This window comes from Centrocercus urophasianus, unplaced genomic scaffold (assembly GCF_019232065.1).
Source record: "Centrocercus urophasianus isolate 14NV4802_14NV808 unplaced genomic scaffold, USGS_Curo_1.0 seq_12, whole genome shotgun sequence".
Classification (NCBI taxonomy): domain Eukaryota; kingdom Metazoa; phylum Chordata; class Aves; order Galliformes; family Phasianidae; genus Centrocercus; species Centrocercus urophasianus.
In genome coordinates, this window is record NW_024884364.1 from 53,713,234 (window position 1) to 53,735,384 (window position 22,151).

At 44.0% G+C, this 22,151-nt stretch overlaps 1 protein-coding gene and 1 long non-coding RNA gene across 2 annotated transcripts in view; one reads left to right on the plus strand and one right to left on the minus strand.

The window, feature by feature from the left end:
- The first annotated feature begins 250 nt into the window (after positions 1 to 250).
- Positions 251 to 18,168, plus strand: LOC122155551. Its single transcript, XR_006167265.1, has 4 exons — positions 251 to 733; positions 1,706 to 1,771; positions 4,763 to 9,134; positions 17,819 to 18,168. It is a non-coding gene; the product is annotated as an uncharacterized LOC122155551 (long non-coding RNA).
- JADE3 (jade family PHD finger 3) overlaps positions 6,771 to 22,151 on the minus strand; it is a 45,934-nt gene continuing 30,553 nt past the window's right edge. Inside the window, exons 6-11 of the mRNA XM_042809476.1 lie at positions 21,409 to 21,620; positions 18,934 to 19,101; positions 14,077 to 14,193; positions 13,182 to 13,655; positions 11,085 to 11,202; positions 6,771 to 9,352 (exon numbers count right to left, since the gene is read on the minus strand). Coding sequence (XP_042665410.1) covers positions 8,454 to 9,352; positions 11,085 to 11,202; positions 13,182 to 13,655; positions 14,077 to 14,193; positions 18,934 to 19,101; positions 21,409 to 21,620 — 1,988 coding nt within the window. The 3' untranslated portion in view covers positions 6,771 to 8,453. The remainder of the gene's footprint in view (positions 9,353 to 11,084; positions 11,203 to 13,181; positions 13,656 to 14,076; positions 14,194 to 18,933; positions 19,102 to 21,408; positions 21,621 to 22,151) is intronic.

Sequence of the window (22,151 nt, forward strand, 5' to 3'; positions counted from 1 at the left end):
TGGTGGCCCTGCATGTGGCAGGGGGTTGGAGATTCGTGATCCTTGAGGTCCCTTCCAACTCAGGCCATTCTGTGATTCTGTGACCCAAGGCAAGTTATTACTGACTGCCAGCACAGAAAACAAACATCCAGGAAAAAGAAGTGCCACAGTAGCTCTGGGTTTTGTGTATTTCACAAAGGAAGTTAAAAGGTAAAAATAAAAATAAAAAATCATTGAGAATTTAATCATAGTATCAAGGTTGGAAAAGACCTCTGAGATCACTTAGTCCAACCATCAGCCCATGCCCACTGACCACATCCCTCAGTGCCATACCCACACGTTTCTTCAGCACCCTCAGGGACAGTGGCTGCACCACCTCCCTGCACCATCTACCTCACCACTCTTCTTAGATGAAAATTTTCTCATTATCCAGCCTGAATCTGCCCTGGCACAACCTGAGGCCATCATTCTCTCTCACCCTATTGCTGTTACCTGGTTCAAGAGGCCAACTCACATCTCATTACAACCTCCCTTCAGGTAGTTGTGGACAGTGATAAGGTCTCCCCTGAGCCTCCTCTTCTCCAGACTTAACAATCCCAGTTCCTTTAGCCCATAAGATTTGTGCTCCAGACTCCTCACAGCTTCATTACCCTTCTCTGGATACTCTCCAAGGTCTTGATGTCTTTCTTGTAGCGAAAGGCCCAAAACTGAACGCAGTACTCAAGGTGAAGCCTCACCAGTACCAAGTACAGAGGTAAGTTGAAACTCAGCTGTCGCTTTTCACGAAGCTCAGCCATGTGTGCTGCTCTCCAGGTGCACACAAGTGAGGCCATTGGGTGCACGGCCAATCAACAGCTCACTGCCTTTGCCAGCAGGAGATGCTCACAGCCCTGCCCCACTAGCGAGCCTCTGTGCTCCTCACTGACCTCGGCCTTTGCCAGCGTGGTTAGAGAACATCTAAACAGGCTGTGTATTGACACACACCTTGGGTGAAAATTAACAGATGATGCACGCTCCAGGTTACAACACCAATTCTCCCTTCTGCCAAAGCATCAAATATTTTGAACTTAGACCTCTAGTTATGTGGCACAGTGCTCCTTTGACTTTTCTGTAATTGCTAACCCAGGCTTGCTGAAAGACAAAACCGAGGAATTTGTGGCTTCATTCACTCACGAGTGACTTCATGAAGACTGACTTGGCCTCAGGTTTAGCAGCAGTGGAAGAGAGATGCCAAAGGAGCTGGCCACTTCCCACTGCTGCACTGCAACCACGATTTTTACCACATGATGAGTGCTAGGGGGCACACAGCACCCCTGTGGCTTCTCACCAGCCAGTGGCTCAGAGGTGCTTGGTGAGCCCGCCTGTTGCTGCACCTGGTAGGGCTCCTTGCACTCACTGTAATCCAGTTGTATGGGAGTGGTGCATCATCACAACCACTAATAGCACAAGGCATGAGAGATCCCACAAGGGGAAAAAGTAGCCCCACCCAACGAGAGAGGGTGGTAGACAACTTCATGGCTTGTAAAAAGAAAGCAGTTCTTGCATGTGCAGCTTCCTGAGAGGCTGCAGTTCTTTCTTCTTTTTCATGAGCCCAACCCTGCTGTTTCTTCATTTTTAGAGCCATCTCTGTCTTTTCTTTATTTACTTTTCTTAGTATATAGCTGGGGAAAGCAAGATGAGAAGTGGACATTGCCACACAACACATTGCCATTGTGTTTGTTTTCAGCCAAACATAATTCATGGAATGAGCTTTCCTGCCTGGATCAAGCTTTCATCTGTCAGCAAGCAGCAGGTAGGTGAGCATGCTGAGAGCTCACAGCCATGTACTGCTCTGGGTGATCACAACCATGTCTGTAAGCGCTCACATGATTTGAACATTTGCCAAAGCTCAGCATTTACCTGCTTTGCCTCCTTGAGTGAAGGCAGCACAAGGCTGGTAAGCAGCAAACTTGTGCCCGCTGATTATTTTATATGGTATCTCAAGTCTAACACACCTTGCTAGCACGCTGTCAAGGAAGTGAACGCAGAATGGATTAGGAGTCCTAAATGGGGGAGATCTTTTCTAAAAAGGATTGCACCAAGTTACCATGAAGTTGTATCAAAGCATTTAGCCCTAGAAGACCAGTTTCTGTCACAGAACTATCAAAGGTACCCTTTACTTGTTAAGATTTATTGGGCAGGCTTCTTTAAGCATCGCTTCTTGTGTACTGGGCGCAAACCCAAGTAAAAGCATCGCAGAATGGAGTGCTATAACCGAGCACACGGTGTGGCCCCTCTCGCTGCAGATGGTTTCTCAAACACCGCTCACACTGCCACATGTGCCTCCCGACTCCTATGTCAGCACAGCACCTGCTAGCACTAGTTCCTGCCATCCCAGCCACCTCACAAAGCTCGAGTGTCAGGCCGGGCCTCTGCAGCTCTCCGCTCCGCCAGTGAGGAACAGGGTGCCTCAGAAAGGGTGAGCATTCTTCCAATGGAGCATGGCCAAGAAATGTTTCCTAATGCCTTGCTTTCCTGCTCTTTGTACCCCGTGTGGCCTGGATTTGCATTTTGCTTGCCTTGGGAAAAAGAAAGATCATTGATACGTCCTGTGGCAGCTGCAGAATTACAGCCACAATGGCGGCAGTATCAGTAACAGTGCCTTCAGTGTTCGCAGCTCTCAGGCACACAAGCCCTTCTTCAAGCCCAAGTCAGAAGCAAACCTCAAATTAACTGCAGGTTTGGGACAACTGCTCTGAGTTTAATTCAGTGCATTCAATCAGACAATTTGAGAGAAGTCTGTTTTCCGGACTAGCTGCCTGTGACCCATGTAAACGATGACTTGCATCACCTGGCCTACCCATTTCTCCACCTTTAGTCTTATTTTGGCCAGGGGAGGCCAGGGGACAGAAGGTAAGCCTGTGTCCTTTCGGAGATAGCAGAACAATGCTGAGCCATCAGCTGGAGGAGTGGAGCTGTCTGGCTCATCCATCCAGATGCAAATGGAGCCTAACTTATCAGTGATGGCGGGAAGCACCACCCCAGGAGATAAGAGAGGTGGAACCATGGAGGAATGCGCCCAGAACCAACTGATCAGGTGGCAGCGGGGGGCCCATGGGAATAATTTCTCCCCTCAGCTATCTCATCCCTGCATTTCTGGAGCCAACACCGTTTTCCCAAGTGGCACACAACACATTCTCTTTTCCTAAGTGCCATCCCCAGCAGGCTCCCTGTGGTTACCGAGGCCTCGGCAAATATGAGGAGCGGCGTCTTGATGTCAGTCACAGGCTCAAAGGCTTTTGGACGACCAGAAAGTTTCCTGAAGACATCTTTTATGCATTGCTGTTGTATAAGGTTTGGAATTCCTCCTGAGGTCATGGGCCCACCAGTCTGGCTGGAAGAACACCTCTGTAGCCATTAGGGCACCCTGTAAAGGAATGCATGTCGCAGTGCCCAGTGCTCATCTCCAGGATGAAGGCAGGTGGGGCAGCACCTGGGGGAAAACAAGAGACTGGAAAAAATGTCTTGAGGATGGCAGGGTAAAAAGAAGCCATAAAGGTGTCATTAGCAAGCCTAGCAGATTTAGAACAATGCCTCAGATAAGGCGGCCCAGCCAAAACAGATACCAGCTTCAGGGCTCTGGGAGAACAACAGCCCCAAACAAAAGGCAGAAAGGCAGGGCAAGGTGGATCTAGGACACAGCCCCAGCCATGAGAGGCCTGCTGGAGAAAGAGATTATCTGGAAGCTTTACTCATAGAGGCAGAGAAATTAATGGGCAAATACCTAAGGCTGCTTCTCCTTACACAGCAATATAAATTTACCCAAGCTACATGTGAAGGAATTATCTTTAGAAACACATGCATGCACATCTGCTATTTGAAAACAACTGCTGTGTAATTTTTAGAGGAAAAAAATAGTTTTGCTTCAAGAAACTGTGCTTGCTGTCCCAGCAATCTAGTTCTGCCCTATCACTGAAGAAGAGCCCACTTGCTGGAGTGGAGTGGAACTCCGGTGCAGTTATTCCAGGATAGAACCACAGAAATCGTTGGGTTTGGAAGGAACCTTTGAAGGTCATCAAGTTGAATTTCCCTGCAGTGAAGGGGGATGCATACAGCTACATCAGGGTGCTCAGAGCCCTGTCCAGCCTGTTGGGGATGGCCCAGACTAGTGGGCAATGCTGCAGAATTGCACCCTAGAAGGTGCCAAGGTTTGCTGTGCCATGATGCTGGCATAAAGGAAGATTAAGAAGCAGAACCAGAACCCAGGACCCTGCAAGTCTTCACATATCCCTAAAGCAGCAGTACTAAGCCACCCCATTGTTCCTTCTCTCTGCCCTTTGCCAGTACTTTTCCCTTGCATGCCTAGCTCCCAGATTGTGCAAGGAGCTTCCTCTTACTCATTAATTCACATCAAATGAGTGTTTTCCCAATAGATGTGTCAATTCCCTGCAGTGCTATACCCATCATAGGTACTAGGATCATATGAGTTCACACCGATCGTGATGACTGGCTTGTCATGTTATCTCAGTTCACACAGGTACATTTAGTAATTCAGGTACTGCGCACGCTTCTTGCTCTGCCACCTCTGCCACACAGCCTGCATGGCTGGGCATCACCCATGGTGGCAGTGAGATATGACATCAAAACCAAGTGTGGACTTTAAAGGTTGTTTTTAATAGTCAAGCATTTGTCATTTCTCCTTGTATGGTTTGGGATTCATGATGCAAAGGGAATGTTATACAAAGAATGCATGTAATGGCAGAGCCAAAGCACCAGTTACAGTTGGAAAGTGTTTTCTCTTTAGGCAAAGAGAAATCCAGAGACAGTGGTGCTGGGAATCACCATGAAGGCCCTGCTTATGTTTGGGAGAGTTCGGCCCAAGTTACCATCAACAAGTAACCAGACTGTCATGGCTGTCGGAATTCTCATTTCTAATGACTGCAAACCAGCAGCAGCTGTTCAGAAAGGAAACAAATGGCAATACCCATGTCCTTCTTTGTCTGTCTTTCCCACATCCCAGGGACAACCGGACTGTACTTTCAAAGAGATGAGAGGCCACCAGTCAAAAAGCCACTAAAAGGCAGCCCCTTGCTGGAACCAGCAAGCACACCTTCAGGGAAGAAATCTTTGTCCTAAAAATCAGCTGACATTCTATCACTCATGGCGTCTTCCTACTGCTGTTCTTTTCCTCTCCTCTGTACGCACCTTCATTCCCCTTTTCCTTCTTCCATTTGGTTTTCTTCCCAGCCGTGGGACTCAGTGCCCCGTTCCAGCTGTCCCACTCCAGCTGGAGTTAGTACGTCCACTCACACACACATAGTTCAATGCTCTGCTCCTGTCTCACTTCACCATGGTCTCAGGCACACACACACCCCGTCCCCGTCCCCGTCCCTCCTGGGCAGGAAGGATGCTGTCGGGGTTGCACAGCTGTTCGCTCTCCATCCTTGCTTTAGCTGCCTCCTTTCCTGCTTTCTCCCCAGCCCTGGGGCAGCAGCAGCTTTGGTCAAGCAGCACGGTACAGCATAGCATCAGCCTGTGTGAGGAGGGGGAACTACAGCAGTACATCAAGCAAAACCCACACACAGCAGCAGCCCGGGAAGGGGCTCGTGCCAATCTGTTCCTTGTACAGCACCAGCCAGTTATTTGTGCACGTGTGAGAGCGTACAGGAAGAGGGATGAGGCAGGCAGCCAGGCCTCAGATCCCTCTCTATAACTTAATTTGTACAACCAAGAGAAGCAGACATACTGAAACACGAGCAGACAGACAAAAAAGTGAGACCAGTGCAGCAAATGGTCTGTCACATTTGCTGGGCTAGGCAGAAACCAAAGCCAGGCATGGACTATTTGCTAAATACAGCACATCAGTGCTCAGTGACTTTTTGGGGGGCAGGCTGAAGGGAAAAAGTTTTCCTTCACGTTTTGGCTTGTTAAAGTGTTACAAGCTCAAGTGGAAATGATTTACTCCTGATGGATGCGGCGCTGCTGTTGGACTGATGAGTTTAATAACCTACGGACACGGAGAGTGAAGCCCTAAATAAATCACAACAAATGAAAATACTGTTAGCAGTTTCATAATTTAATGAAAAAGTACTTGTAAAAAGGGGACATCTGAAAAAGACCGAGTCCATCTTGGAAAATTGAATATATATATATATATTTATATATATAAAACAAAATGCAAAAACACAAAAAAAAAAAAAAAAAAAAAATCAACAAATAAGGTTAAGAGGTAATACTTCAAACAGTTAGCCACCGAACACACAATAAAAACTAGCAAATGCACTTTGGGAACAATACTTGAGAACTACACAACCAAGGGCTCCTTCATATATCTATTAAAATCACGTAAAAATTAGCAAAACTGTTGCCCAGGAATGAATAACCCCAGAAGAGCAGAAACACTGAGTTTTGCTGAAGCACCATTTTCCTCACCTCCTCCACACGCTGCTGGCCACAAAATGACATGAACACTTTGCTCACCTCCCAGTGCAAGCTGCGTGGAATTTCGTGACCAGGAAGAGGATTGCTAATAAATATCGAAGGAGAACTTAGAGAATCAGAACTGGAACACAAATGAACAGACATCTGTTTCCTTATTCTGAACGGCCCATGGCTTAGAACGCAAAGCATTTCCCTTTAAAATAAAATATGGCGAAACCTAAAATGCTACTGCATATTTACACCAAAAGAAATAATTTTGAAGATACAGCTCTAGAAAGACAAATTACACAAATATACAAAAAATCAAGAAGTGGGAGGGAAAAAAGAAAAAAATAAGATGCATGAAGCAAATAGATTAGAATTGCCAACTATACTGGGTTGTATTTTTTTTATTGTTATTTCACTACAGAAAAGTCCTCCAGCCTTGACCTGCTAGTCCTATTGGAAGTAGAGAGATTTCAAAGGTTAAACCAAATCTGAAAATGTTGCTGTAATTTCCTAAGCAATAATTTAAGATGATAAAGGAAAGCAAGCTGTTGTTTGGGTTCTGCATAGTCATCTTTATGCGGGGTGTGAACCTTCCTAGACAAAATGAGCTCTCTAGGGTGCTGCAGATGGCTGGAACGTGCAGCACAGCTGAGAACACTGCAGTAGTTTTGCCTGGAAAAGGAGAAATTTGTCTCTATTCAAACAAAAAAATCCCGGATCACATAAACAAGCCAGAAGGGGTTTCCCCTTGCTTCTCACCTCCTCCACACCGGTTGAAATTTAAACACCAGTTAACAACTGGCTTTAAAGCACATGCAAAAAGCTTTAGTTTGGGAAACAGCAACTGATCCAGAGTTTGAAAAGCAGCTTAATGGAAGCAATAAGTTTTCAGCAATTAAAAACATATTCCAGATGATGACTGGCTAAAATTTTACAGTCCTAGATGCCAGAAGCAGGGCTCTTAAGCCCACATTTAGGCAGCTAGGGTTGAAAATTTGTGCCTACGTAAAAAATTCGGACAAAATTATTTCTAATTCAGCTTATTTTAAAAACACCAGGTACAAATACCTCTGTACGTGAAAACTCAATTTCAAGAGGAACCTGGCATCACTGGTGATTGCCTAAATGTAAGTGTCAAATAGCATTTTTCTTTGAAGTAGTACATCTACTTTTGTAAACACTATCCACAAAATTAGCCATCTGTACTTGTTAGCTGGGTAAAATATTTACAAGTGCATCCCACAACAAGCAGCTATGTACAGAGATTAAAAAAAAACTGAAGTACTACAAGTTGTATATTTACAAAATAAGCAAATTATTGTGAAGAGAAACACAACCCTCAGCAGGAGCGGGGAGCAAGGGCACAACAGAGGTCAGCAAGTTTGGCAGCTCCAGCGACACCTGCTCCAACTTCCACAAGGAGCCTGCAGACACCCCTGCGGCTGGAGCCCCCCCCCCAGGACGGCAGGGGGCCGTCACTCAGTAGTCGCTTGGGCCTGATCCAGCAGAGCACGCCGGTACGTGCCTGGGGAGCTGAGCCCTGAGCTCTGGGAGAAATCAGCGGGACTCAGCACAGGAGTAGCTCTAACACGGACCTAAAGTGCCTTGCTGGATCAGAGCCGCGCTGCAGGTGCCGTAAGAATGCGGTTTCAGTGTCTCCGTTCGCGGTTCCTTGCAACACGCCAGAGCAATGCAAGGACTTCTCTAATGCCTGTCCACCACAAGACTGACATGAGGTGGACATCTGGCCTCGCGCACGTGCTGGCAAGGAGGAAGCAGTTTCCTGAATTTACGTAAGGATCAACCGCTTCATGCTTTCCCAGATGTTCAACTCTAATAGAACCCATAATTTCTTCGTGGCTTTGCAATAGCTCGGTTAACCTTGCAAAGGCTGCAAGCCAATTCACAGTTGAACAGAACTACTCTGATTTCACTCCCCTTCCCATCTCCCGCTGCAGTTCTTCCTAACGTAGCTCCTGTGCTGTTTTCTGGAACCTGTGGATGCTGAGCTTTGCACTGGTACACCAGAATACACAAAGGCTGAGTTACCCCGTGGGGGCTTCTAATCACCTTTGTACCGAACTGTGAGAAATCATATTCTTTTTGTTTCTATTGTGACACTCTCTTCCAAAGTCCTTACTTGGGCTTTCTCTCTCCGAGCTACTCCGTCTTAACCTCATTTGCTCTTTATTTTCATCGCTTTCTGCTTCAGAGTCACTCAGCTCCAAGTCGGGACAGTACCCATCATTGTCCTGGTACGGAGCCCCTTCGAGCGTCTGCTTGCTCCACAAGCGTTCTTTTGCTGTGAGCCTTCTCGTTGGCTTCTCACAGCACCGCAAATCTTCCGTTGTCCTCACCAGACTGTTAGTGGCCTCCTTAAAGGACCGGCTAAAGTGTTCGATGGTGGATTTTCTAAAGCCGCTCTGGCTGGCCAAATGAGCCGTCAGCACAGACTCCTGTTCAAAGGGCGTCTGGCTGGAGCTGTCCCTCTGGCTCACGTCGCCAGTCCTGCCCATCAGCCCATTGGATTTGGCCACCAGCCGCGAGCCATCCTGCTGCAGCCGCCCATTCCCGATGGAGGACTGTCCGTGCAGAGCAGCCTGCAGTGCCAGGGGCTTCCCTGATGGTTGGCCCCGGTGGAACTCTGGCACCTGCACAAGACCGGAGTCCTTCGCCTCACCACGAGGCTTGCCGATCCCTCCTGTCACAAGCAACCCATTACTTCTGGTGTCGTGCTGATACCTGGGGTAAGATTTGGCTTTGATTTCAAATGCTTCCTTTGACATCGGCACGCTCCTTTTGCTGTAAACAGTGCTGTTGTTGTCAGGAGAGAGCGGTCTGTTGCCTGGCTTCAGCGAGTTATTTTTGCAATCTCCTAGTGCTGATTTGGGCATTTTTAACTTCAGGGTGATCCTGGGAGGTGGGTAGAACAGTGTGTTCTCTAGTGCACTTGTCAGGGTATGGCCTGTGTGAGAAAAAGATGAGGAAGCAGAAGATGAGAAGACTTTCAAAAAAGAGCTAATCGCTTCTTTACCTGTAGGGTTTTACGGACTATGAGAAGGTCATTCAACAAGAAGCATTTGCAAACAGTTACTGTGAAATTATGTTAGGACATTAAAGAGAAGTCAGGCAACTGAAAACAGCTCCGTATCACTTACCAGCTCAGCATTTAGGTACGCATTTTAGAATTTTGATTAAAAACAATAACGTCCCCTTTCATGGGACTTTAAGCCAGTGAACTGAAGCAGTTTTGAGACGTGACTGAAGTAGTTCCAACGGAATTATAAAAACCTCACATCCAGCTTTGGATAGAGAAAAAACAATGCTTCAAGCTGAGTTGCACTTTGGACTTAGTTCAGTTCTCTGCTTTGTTTTATAAAATTCTCTGTTTTAAACTTCTTTTCACTCCAATATATTAGTCACTGTGATATAATACGCTTGCATCACCACTGCAAAATAGTTATCAAAACATTCTAATAAGCTTTAAAAAGTACTTGGCTTTGTCTTAGTAGACATTTCTAATAAAATCTCATTACACAAAACCAAAGAGCTTTAGAGTACTGCTGCTTCCACCAAGTATTGTAGAGTCATAGAACAGCCTGGGTTGAAAAGGACCAAAATGATCATCTGGTTTCAACCCCCCTGCTTTGTGCAAGGTCACCAGCCACCAGACCAGGCTGCCCAGAGCCACATCCAGCCTGGCCTTGAATACCTCCAGGGATGGGCATCCACAGCCTCCTTGGGCAACCTGTTCCAGTGTGTCACCATCGTCTGAGTGAGGGTGTGTCCTGGTCTCATCCAAAACAGTTAAAAAAACAAAAACCTGTCAGTGCTAACAAAGCTTATCCATGATTCAAGAGTAGAGAAAAAACACGAAGCTTTCACTTTAAGAAGGTTATGGAAAACACAATAAGTATCTTCAACAAACATCAAGATTTCTATTTCACGCTGCAGAAGCAATTACCTTCCTATTAAAAAAAAAATAAATGGCACTGTAATATATACTCTTTCCAAATCATAAAATATCCCAAATTGGAAGGGACCCATAAGGATCACTGGGTCCAGCTCCTGGCTCTGCATAGGACCACCCAAAGTTGTGTTCCTCATTTCAGGACACAGATTTCATAAAAATTAAGGGTGGAGTTTGTTTTGGTACAAAGCAGTTACTATTCACTGTTAGAAACAAGAGTGCTTAAACTCTTTTTGAAGGAAGTTTAGTAATTGCAGACCACAAGCTAAGAAATGCCCCTCTGTAACGCTCATCAAGTACTCAAGGCAACATGAGAACAGCAATTCCTATCAGTCACTCTTCTCTTCTGCCGGAAGAAATTAACTACAGCAAGCAAAAAACTTCTCAGTTGGAGAGTAGAGCTCGCTGTGGGCAAACAGCAGCATGAGACAGCAGCCCAATGAAGCAAAAACCTAGAGATCTCCATCAGTTTGTTTCTGCTTCCTGGATGCCACAGTAATTGGAAACTAACTGGCATATGGCAGCAGCATCTATGGAGTAAGAAGAGATCCAACTCAAGATTTTAAAACATCAGTGTTTGCGGGTGTTGCTAAATTAATAAATGGTATATCCAAAGAAAGTTTTTATAAAGGCAGCTGTCAAACATTAAAACACTAAGCAGAAATTTAATGGGAACTTTTTTTTCAGTTTGTTGTAACCTATAAATATTTTACATTCATATGATTACCTGCAGCAATTTCCTGATTAATGAGCTGAACTTGCAAATTGAAGACCTGTTCATGTACTTTACTGTGAGACAGCTTCAGTTTCTCTCTCCTGCTTACCATGTAGCAGAGATTTCTTACCTGCAAAAGAAACAACACTCAGTATAAAATTAAAAAAAAAAAAAAATCTTGACTTAGGAAAAATATTGGCTCAACAACAGAATTATAGAAACATTGTGAGCAAAATCCCTTGGCAAACACCTCATGAATGTTACTGAACAGATGTAACTATGAATATAAAACAAATCCTGCATTTTTTTTTAATTGCCAGTTTACTGAATGCCCTGATGAGACAGCAGAATGTATTTTCATACATTCTTCATGAAGAACAGAAAGGGAACACAAAATTCCAGTCAAAGGAAAAGCACATGATCTGTACAGCTTGTTTGTTTGAAGCCTACTTCCACCACACATTATGCTGGGGATCTTACTGCAGTCAATACTCAGTTCTCCCAGAATTTCCTTGCAAAATGTTTCACAGAATGATTTTTAACAGCTAAATTTGTTCGTTTCTCCTAGGATTACTGTTACATTGGAAAGTAATACTTTTAACAAAGCTACTCAGCCAGTAGAGCTGGCATGCCTGGACTTTACGTTTACACGTCTGGAATTAACGTGTAAATCACCCCTAAAAGAACGCTGCAGCTTCTTGTGCATTTTACACATTTTTGTTGATTCATTCAGCAGTTTATTGTCAGACTCCATTGCAATTCTGCACATATTTCTGCTTTCACTGTTGGAGTTAATAGCAATATTTCCACCTAGAGTAACGAAAATAGGAAGAGATGAAGAAAGTTGTGATACAGACCTGAAAGAGCCTGCAGAACACAGAAGCAGCACAGCGGCTGGCTGAAAGATACTTGCCACATGTACTTCCCCCCAACACTTAACTTGAGCTGCTCAGAAACTGAAGCCTCTCTCCCCAGAAAGGAAATTCCAAGATTCCCAAATTAATTTTCACCTAAAGACATATCTGAATTGGAAATCTTACGGTGTGGGAAATTCAGAAACTTTGAGATAGATTTCAAACTACCAAGTCCCTCCACTCAAAGTAAACTCATCCATTTCAACACAGTCAGATATAAAACAACTACTCTTCGAACAAAAAGGAAAAGCTTGAAATGCTTTATTGAGAAAGCAGACAAAAAAAAACAAAAAACAAACCTTCCATTCAAAGCACGTCATGTATGTATAGAATATACATACATAACATATTTAGGTAGGGAACAAATTCCTGCTCCGGATTTTGCTCAAGGACTCCATCTTTTCTGAATGCTGGCTAGCTGATAATCTGGTAAAGAGCCAAGCTGAATACTGGTAAAAAGATCATTTCCTTTTTACTCTACTCAGCAAAGCCGCAGGCAGTGCTAGGCCTGGTGGGTTGTTTTCCAACAGCTAACTAACTGTAGCATCCTGGGCAGCTACGTGCAGGGAAAGTGTCCAATTTAAGAGCATGAGATGTGATTCAGCCGTCCTTAACCTAGGGCTAGCTGACAACAGCACACTGTCAAAGAAGGGAGGTGAGTAAGGGGCCTGGATCAGGTGCCACGGGAAGCCGTCTGAGCACAAGCCAGCATTCTTCTTCGTGTGTGAAACCAAAAAGCCTCTACAGTAGTTAACCCAGGACTTCACCTAATTGCCCTTTAACTATGAGGGCGAGAAGGTCTGTTTCAAGTTTTTGCAGAATTCCTAAAAATGTTAAATCACACTCACCAAAGAATACTTGGTGCTTTACCTAGGCAAATTCAATTTACATTGAAATCAAAGAGTCAGTGCTCAAGTGCGTCCATTGTGCATGGATACAGTTACATTATATAAAGGAGAATCCTCTAAGCAAGGCAGGAAGCGTGGTGCTCACAGTGGATCTCTCACTGAACTGAAAAGGGACAGCTCCTGAAAGCCTCTGCAACATGCAGCATACCACCAGAACGGAGTTCAAGCCCTTACCTTTTAATCATTATTATTTCATAAATCATCTCCCTGCGCTTCTCTCATCCCCACTTTTGTTTGGACAAAGCTGCTGCTCACTTGCACATCGTTTTTGCTAGTTAAACTCTTACCCTCTCTAGGTCCTGCCTCAAATGCATGAACATCCTCATGCGAGTATGAATGCTATCTTCTTTTGGCTGCACCAAGCCATTTTCTTCATCCTCCTTGGGAGGAAACAAAGGTTTGTTAAAGTTACTTTTTCGCTTTAGTTTCCAGTAATTGTAGATGAAGTCTACAGCAAGTTTAGGGAGGCCCAGTTCTGCTGCAACATCCTCCACTTTAACCAGTGAGTAAAACTCTTCTTCCAGCTCCCGGAGTTTCTGGGCTCGCAAACTGGTTTTCTCACTCTCTGTTTGCTTCTGATCTGTTATGCTCTTGGGATGTTCATCAACATCAGGCAGCGAAATCTGTTTGTTCTTGCTGTGCTTTAGACAGTATGACTTGAATTTGACCTCATCCCCATCATCCAGGATAGTCTTCATCTCTAAGCTATGCTCAAAGGCACAGGTGACATGAAAGGCAGTGATGCAGCTTTTCACTGAACACTACAAATGAAAGACATAAAACAAGAAAGTCGCTAAGGGTAGTCACAAACCAGGAAAAAAACATAATTACATGAAATTTTGTCCCTACTAAACCAAATTTAAGTACCCTGAAGAAGTCAGCTGATATTTCTAAGTCAGAATCACGTGATCTGTTATTTTTTCATCTGTGAACAGCATTCAGTGATTTCTGATCCAATTGGTGGATTTCTGATCCAACTTAATGCATCTCAGCCTCATTCAAAGGAAGGCAATTGATAGAAACTTCTCACTGTCTGTGCTAGACTGCTTAGGGAACCAATTTGTTAGCAGCCACAGTGATATGGATAGGGAGCTATCCAACAGTTGTCTTCATGAATAAAGTTCAAAAACCTTAAAGTCCCCATCTTGCAGACTCAAGAGTCACAGGAAGACAAATACGTACCTGAATGCAAGCACCGGTTTTCAGTTTGCATAAACTACACACTAAAGCCCATCGACTTGGTGGAATGTGAGAGACCTTTGTGATCGGCTCCATCCTTTCTGGGCAAGCAATACTAACCTGAAAATAAAAGACAGCATGGAAAGCAGTTATCAAGGCAATAAAAACAATCTCTTCGCTAATACCAGAAGTATGACTGTGAGTATGACCGCCATTTATCTCATTCAGAGATCTCTGTGTGCTCATACTTCATAACAAGTGACTTGAGGAGATTCCACGTGAACAAAACAATATTGTGGAATGCAATTAGTTTAACCTGGTGGCTAGAAGTCATCGTTTTTCAGAACGTTTTAGGCAGCTACAGCATGCCTTGTTATGAACCATTTAAGAGACTGCAGCAAGTGATAGCAAAGTTTATTCCCTTTCAATTCTGTCCATCTATCTACTGTGATAAAAATTTATCAGCCAATATTTGCCCATATTGGGAAACTAAGACTGTCCTCTATAACTTGGACACCAGAACAGATGAAAATTATCTCCTTAGTCATCCCCAAGATGCTCCTTAGCAATAGGATTTACCCAAGGGCAGAACAAAATTAGTCAGCTCTGAGTGATCAACATGCAGAAGTGGGTCAGTAACCCAATGGCACGTGGCAGAAGACTTCGGTGACATAACTGCTCTGCCCCAAGGGTGCCAGTTTCCAGAAGCTTGGATTTTGGATGCTTACATAAAGATCAAAAATCTTTTGAATACAGCGGTTGTACGCTAGGGAGGGCTACCTGCCTGAAACAGAAATACGGCGCTTCATCCAGCTACAAAGAGCTCCACGCTTCTTACTGACAGTTCACCTGTTTTGCCACTGATGGGATAGGGGCCTCTTTGCAAAGGTACTTCAGCTATCACCTGATGCACACATTAATTTTAAAACCTGCTTAATCCCCGATGAAGAAAAACTTTGTTTCACCAGACCTCCTCTGTGAGGCAGGCATCGCCAAAGATAGCAATGCCAACTTTAGCAAGTCTGAAAGTCCAAGCTGCTACTCCCAAACTGAGTATTTTTGACACTCTCTCTTTCCTATCTTTTTCACTGTTTTGAACAACAGACAATTAGGTGAGAAAGAAAGCTTGCAAGAGATTACTCCATCCATTATTTTTGCATTTTAAGAGGTTGATTAGTAGTTTCTAAACCAATGACAAAAATTGACTCCAATAAGATTTGTTATATAACTTAAACCAAGCCATATTTTCTGCAATATGCCAAGGTCAGCCAGTGTTGTATGGCATTCCTATTTAGCCCAGTGACAACTGTGTGCACCCGTCTCTGATCTACAGCATCCAGGAGGCCCGTAGCAGCTGCACTCAGCCTTCTCTTTGGCCAAAACCAGAGTCAGAAAAATTCTTGGGGAAAAACAACAGGACTTTGCACCTAAAAAATGGGCAGGCAGTATGCAGTGTCCTCATCAGGTAGAGATGAAGAATAATTTCATTTGTTGAGGACTTCCTATAAATCAGCGGGAAAGAGACAAAGCTGTCCTTGAAACTCTTGAATGGTTCCACAAATTCAGGTTCAGCACTCTTAAATGGCAAAGGTAGCTTTTCTGCTTCCAAATTGACCAATCCAACTTGACCCTGCTAAGAACAGAGCTGGTTACAAGTTGTACAGGTACTTCTAAAATAACATTGTACAAACATTGACCACAAATCTTGTTTCATTTACTAGAGCAGTAGGCAAGATTTCCCTTGGGAATTATGGGGTTGCACCAGTTTCCATGTTGCCTATATACCTTTCAAAAAGTAACCTGAAATGTCAGTGATTTTTTCTGTAGGCAGTTGCACCAGCTTTTCACTGTGCATACCAGCAGGAGTTGGAACTCACACATACTCTTCTTGTCACTCTTTGCCCCTTTTCATCCTCTCCCTGCTCCTTCTCCAGAAATATTTATGTTAGAAATATTGCCCATTCAGCTTGCAATGCTGCCTGTTTATGTTACTCCACTTTGTAAAAACACAAAGAGGTGCTTGGAGTCAGGTGCAGTTTATTTATACTGGCCTCCTGCCGCCTGCGTGTTTCTAACGTTCAAAGAGAGGAGTCAAAGCGAAGCCTGTTTGAATTTCACTGTTCATGAGGGATCCAGAGAGCACAGAAGCCAACCTTTCCACTTCCCAAAACCTCCCATCCCGAGATAGAAATGACTGCCTGCCTTAACACATAGCTTCTCTGTTATTTCTCCGTGTTGTGTCCGGTTACACTTTGTCTGCCATACTCTGAAGAAGTAACAGTGGGAGAGAGTGAGAACAGCGGGCTGTTGAAGCCTGCTCTCTCCAATTTATGCACAGAGCTGACATCTCTGTTGTCACCCTGCTATCTGCTGCTCCGCTGATGGCCTGCCACCAGCAGCTGTGTGTTAGCGGGCAGTGATCCACACCAGAGGCTGGGGAGGCACCCCAGCAGCTGGAGCACAGCCGCTCACAGCAGCGGCTGAAGGCGGTCATTTGATAGTTCTGCAGCTGTAGCAAGGAAAAATTACTATCTGCTTCAGCCAACAACGCACCGACCAAGGGAAGACATATCTGCCATCCGTCATCTAAGGCAGAGAAATGAATTTCAAAACAACGTACATTTTCTGATGACAAAGTCTCTCCCTTTTTTCCAAGAATATCTTTTAAGAAATCACGGAAGAAGAGACACGTTTACACTAACAGACAATGCTGGCAGAAGAATAAAAAGGATAAAAATCAACAATGAGTACGCTTTGTAAAAACCTTCAAATGTCCCAAACTCAGTGAGGGTCAAGACAGCCTTCCCACACCATTAGCTCATGAGGAGAGGGAGGCAGGGAAGAAACAGAACAAAACAAAGCATTCTAAGAGGGTGCTGAATATATTGGTGATGGGAAGTACCTGGTGCAACTGCCTACAACAATGCTAGCCTATATTTGTGAACTCATTCAAGTCCCTCTTGGATCTTTTACCACAAACATGAGGATGGCCCATTTTCCTCTGCACTCTGCCTTGCCCCATTTTGTTAGGGGTGTAGTGGGGAAGTGGCAGTGACTTTATTATTTGTTTCTTTGTGGGGTGTTCCAGGGGAGTAAACATTCTTCCATAAGGTATTTCAAGGTCTTGAAAACTCTGTCCCTTTCTAGTCTCCCAGAGCACATAAAGCCATGGTGTCTCTCCACATAAACCCACTGTTTCAGCGGAGATTCTCAAAAAAAAGCCAGGCTTCTCTGGTGACGGAATTGTAGTTCATTTTGCTTTTAAAAGCACCACATGCAGAAGAAGAGGCTGAACGGATCCAAGAGGCATTTCCCACTTCTCCTGGCAGGTGCCACCTCCTTGCTATGCCTGACACACTTGGCATGGGCACAGAGAGGAGGAGGTGCCTGAGGCCTGGAGCCATTGACTGGGCTGTGGGAGCAGCTGGATTCAAGCTCTCCCACCTGGGCAACTCTGCTGGCTGCTCTCCCTCAGCCGGAGGGGGGTGGGCAGGTAAGAAGCAGCAGGTGCTCCCTGTCCCATGGTCAGCTGCTTTCCAAACCTGCCAGTTCATCTCCTGCTGGGGAGAACATCAAGGCAACCACATGCAGAAAGAACCTCTTAGGGAAACCAGTCTGCTCAGAGCTAGGACAACTTCCAGACAAGGCACTTCAGGAGTGCATGAGGAGAAGGCAGGAGACTTTTATTTATTCATTTTAATCTTTTTTTGTTTTGTTTTTTTCCTCTGCTCCTTTCTCCCTAAAGGTGGGTGAGACACCAGATCTACAAGCTGGCCTGAAGGGAAAGTAGAACTGCAAAGATAATGATAATCAGATATATGCCTGGCACAGAGCTAGGAGCTGCGCACCGCAACAGGCTGCCATATTAAAAAGCCATCCAGAATCTTGACATCTTCTTTGTGAAGTTTTGCAAATGCAAGGCCTGGCTGCTTGAGAGCAGAAGGTTTGGGAATAAGGCACCCCGCAATGTCACGGTGCCAACAGATGTGGCTGCAACCTTACACTACGCCATTCACTCTAAGGGATCTACAGATCTTACCAGAAGGAAAGCACAAGTATCATTCTGAGTACAAAATTAAACACACACATCCTCTATACCTGAATGACTATTTCAATTTACAGAATTATAAATGATGCTAAATCTGATTCTAAATAGAGGAAATGCAAATTTTCATCATTAAGCTCTACATATGAACACAAACATCAATCTAAATAGTCATGCTTAAAAAATATAACACAGAAGAAAAAAGCCTCATTTCTCCACCATTCAGGAAAATGTCTGATTTTAGTGCGAAGAACTTGTCTACAAACATCTCCCCATCTTAGAATCCATCCAATACATCATAGAATGGCCTGGGTTGAAAAGGACCACAATGATCATCTAGTTTCAACCCCACTGCTATGTGCATATATATCATCCAATGATGATGTGTGATATATATCATAAAATATGCCTGTTTTTTTGTCTCAAAAAAAAAGAAAAAACAAAAAGGACGTATTCAGTGCAAATTATATACCTAACCAAGAGCACAAAAACTGATCAAGAACTAAGGGAGATAAGGATGCTGCAGTTGTGCAGCGATCACTGGCTTACATCACTAAACCTTTCCAGCAGGTCACTCAGATCTCATGACACCATGAAGAGACTGCTCAGTAAATGGGGAAGGACAAAGAGATTAATTAATTAATGAACATGAGCTGGACTCTCTCCCAATCCTCAACAGATTCTGCAGACTCACCAGAATAACACCCATGCAGATACCTTAAATCACGAAAGGTGAAAAGGTAGAGGAAGGAACACTGAGAAGGCAGAGAAAGGAGATTAGAATACAAAAGAATGAGACAGAAATTCAGCTTTACCTCTGGAATCCAGAGAGCACAGCTCACATGTGCCCACTTGGTCCCTGTCCTGGTGGCTTTCATTGCACCTCCTCGTTTTGGACACAGGAGGCACTGAGGATGTATTCCCAGAACACAGGTGCGGCACAGCCAGCTCCCTTCAGGGACTTTCAAGATTCCATAGCATGCCTTGGAAGAGCACAGGGATTGAGATCATTGCACTGATAGTATTTTACATCCAAAGATTAATTCTCATACGGCATGAAGCTTACAAATCCTAAAAGCACAGTTTGCCCTTTACTTAATCTTTCTCTAATTTCCTTAAAAGGAGTCAGGTGATCAAAGAGATTGACAACCTATTAAAACAAGCCTTTTCATGCCAGTTTATTTTTAAAACATGTCTTGGTGTTATTTGTTCCTGTATGAAACAGCCATTGTAACTGAACACTGGTGTTACAACCTTCACCTTTGCATTCAGTGTCTTTTTATGTTTCTGAAGCAAAAAACAGGCATCTCTTTAAGCTCATAGTCTTCTACTGTTAACAACTTTATGCTCTAATGTTATTCTATTCAGAGGTGAAGTGATAAGAACTGTTTGAAGATTCTTTCCTGTGACATTAGATTACTTTTGTGGTTACAGTTCTGAGAACCGTTTGTGACTTCAATTTATATATAATATTGCCTCAAAAATTACAACAGTATATTCTGAAATCACGAGGTTCTGCTTTTTACGCCTGTTTCCCTGAGGCCTCTTAGAAACTGAGAGATTTATTAACTTTTACTAAGTTTGAAGACAAAAATGAAACTTACGTTCAGGTTCAGGTTCCTAGCAGTTCTTAACAGCTATCTATACCTGCACTAGACACATCCTGCTGCATGGACACACGTATTCAAGCTGACCATATTTGAAACCATTGGTTGCCAAGGTGCAACTCCACTCAGCTGCCCCCAATAACAGCTTTATCAATAAAGCAGATTTCAAAGGAAATAACACCATTCCCAACACATACCAGGGAACAGTAACATTGAAAGCCTTGACAGAAGATTATTAGCTATAACCCAGTCTCTTAGATTCAAATAGAGTACAAATTCCCCATGCTTGCTTTCCCAGCCTTCTAGTTATAGGATCTTGGTACTTAATGTGGAGAGATGTCCAATATTGCACAATCATGCTATGCTGAGAGGGAGAGTGAGTTCCCTGAATGAAATCCTGCATTACGAAAGCATCAAGTCAGACTAACCCAAATGTTATTTTCACGTTTGACTGTTGCAAAGGCCCAACAGGGGGAGCTGTAATCTAAATTTTACAAAAGATTTTTAGTTCCTGCTAAATGGTACATTCTCATCAACACTTTATATTACCAATTGCAAGGTTTGGAAGGGACTTCTAGAGATCACTGAGTTCAAGTGGCACTACACCAAAAGAACACTTTTAGGAGGCTGGAAATGGACATACAACACTTCCTAATTCAATCCAGCTAGTCAGTGGAGGTGGTCTAGACTAGAAAACCAGTAATTTAGCAATCTGAGCCAGCATGAGAGGGCACTGCGAGGGAGGAAACCTCACACACTCCTCTGCATCTCCAAGTGGTGTTCTGACAAACAGACCGAGGCTGCTTGGTGAACTAGAGCCCATCCAGAATTAAACCTGAACCGATAAATATTTTTGGTTGGTTGTTTGCTGCTATGCTTTGTTAGGATTAGCTCCAGCCCAGCTTCTGCAGAGCAGGTCCAGATCCTGTGGCTGGGGAAGAGGCAGAGTTAGAAAGCATCAGGCCATCAGCTCCAGCTCTGCAGGCAACCCCAAGCCTTGTGCTGCAAATTCCTCCATATTTTCAAGGGGCACAAGCAGGGGCTGCCTCTGGAGCCAACAGCCCAGCTGTAAAATTCCTTCTCAAACAGGATGCACTAGAAACCACAGAGCTCAAATCCACTTTAGTTATGAGGATACCTCTGCCTGATGAGGCTGAGCTCAGTCTGTGCGAAGTCCTGCCTACATCTGAAACACCACAACCATGAGCAGCATTCAGACTGAGAACACAGCTCTTGCAGGTGCTTGTGCCCTCTAAAAAAATCAGTCTGTTAACACATCTAAACACATGGTTTCAAGTGGCTAAATTTGGAGCCAATTAACCAGTCAACCAATGAGAGAAATACCCCAGCTGCAAAACAAATGATCTTTTAACATATAGGCTGCTGCCGGCATCCTCTGGCCTGCTTATTTACAAATGCAGGTTTACTAAGGATGTGGAGGGGAAGTGTTTATGATTGTATTTGCAAGTCCAGACAACACTTCACGTTACAGCTAGGCTACACAGACTATGCTCAGCCATTTATCTGCTGTAATTCTCAGAGTACAAAACTTGACCTTGGTATTCTACACCACCTTTCGTATCCAGAGAATCACAAAGGCCTCCAAATTAAAACTGATTCAAATTCCACACTTGCCAAGGTAAAGAAAGACAGGGCAGCGTCAATACTTCTGCAGGCACTGACCTGATGGACGCAGATATTACACTTGTCACAAAACACCATATCGTTCCCATCTTCACTGTCAGGAGAGCGGCACACGTCACAGATGACATCTTCATCGTACTCTATACCCAGACCTTCTTCAGTCTCAATAGCGTGATTCATATTCTCATGACAGTGTCGCTCCAGCACTTCAATAGTTTTTTCCATCGTGTTTTCATCCAGGGGCCCGCATCCTACAGTGCAGAATAGGGAAAAGGGAAACAGAAAACACTCAGATGCCTCTGACCAAGTCTGAGAGGCAGAAAAACAGGACAACTTCTAGCAACTACTGCAGTACAAACATTACTTACATCAAAAATAAAGGAATCTTTTTTCCAGCTCGCTTGCTAATATTACCTCTACCTCATAAATACAAGTAGAACTACTACTGGAGTAAAAGTTTGAGTTGTACATAAGACTACATGTTGAAAAAAGCACTACAGCATGAAAGTCAGCAGCTTCTATAACTTCTTGCTTCTCTCATGCAAGTCTGCCTCCAACTCCATCATTCTAGGAAGCACTGATGACTCAACATCATACACAATGTTCTTTATTCTGAAGACAAATCCCTTAGCAAATAAAACTTACCAAGTACATGTTCAATGTTATATGTCATCAGTACAATGTTATGAAGATATAAAAGTTGCCATCAGTCCTTGAGCTGCCAGCACAATGCATATGAAAGGAGCTCTTATCCATTTTTTTTTATAAAACAGTAAATAAAT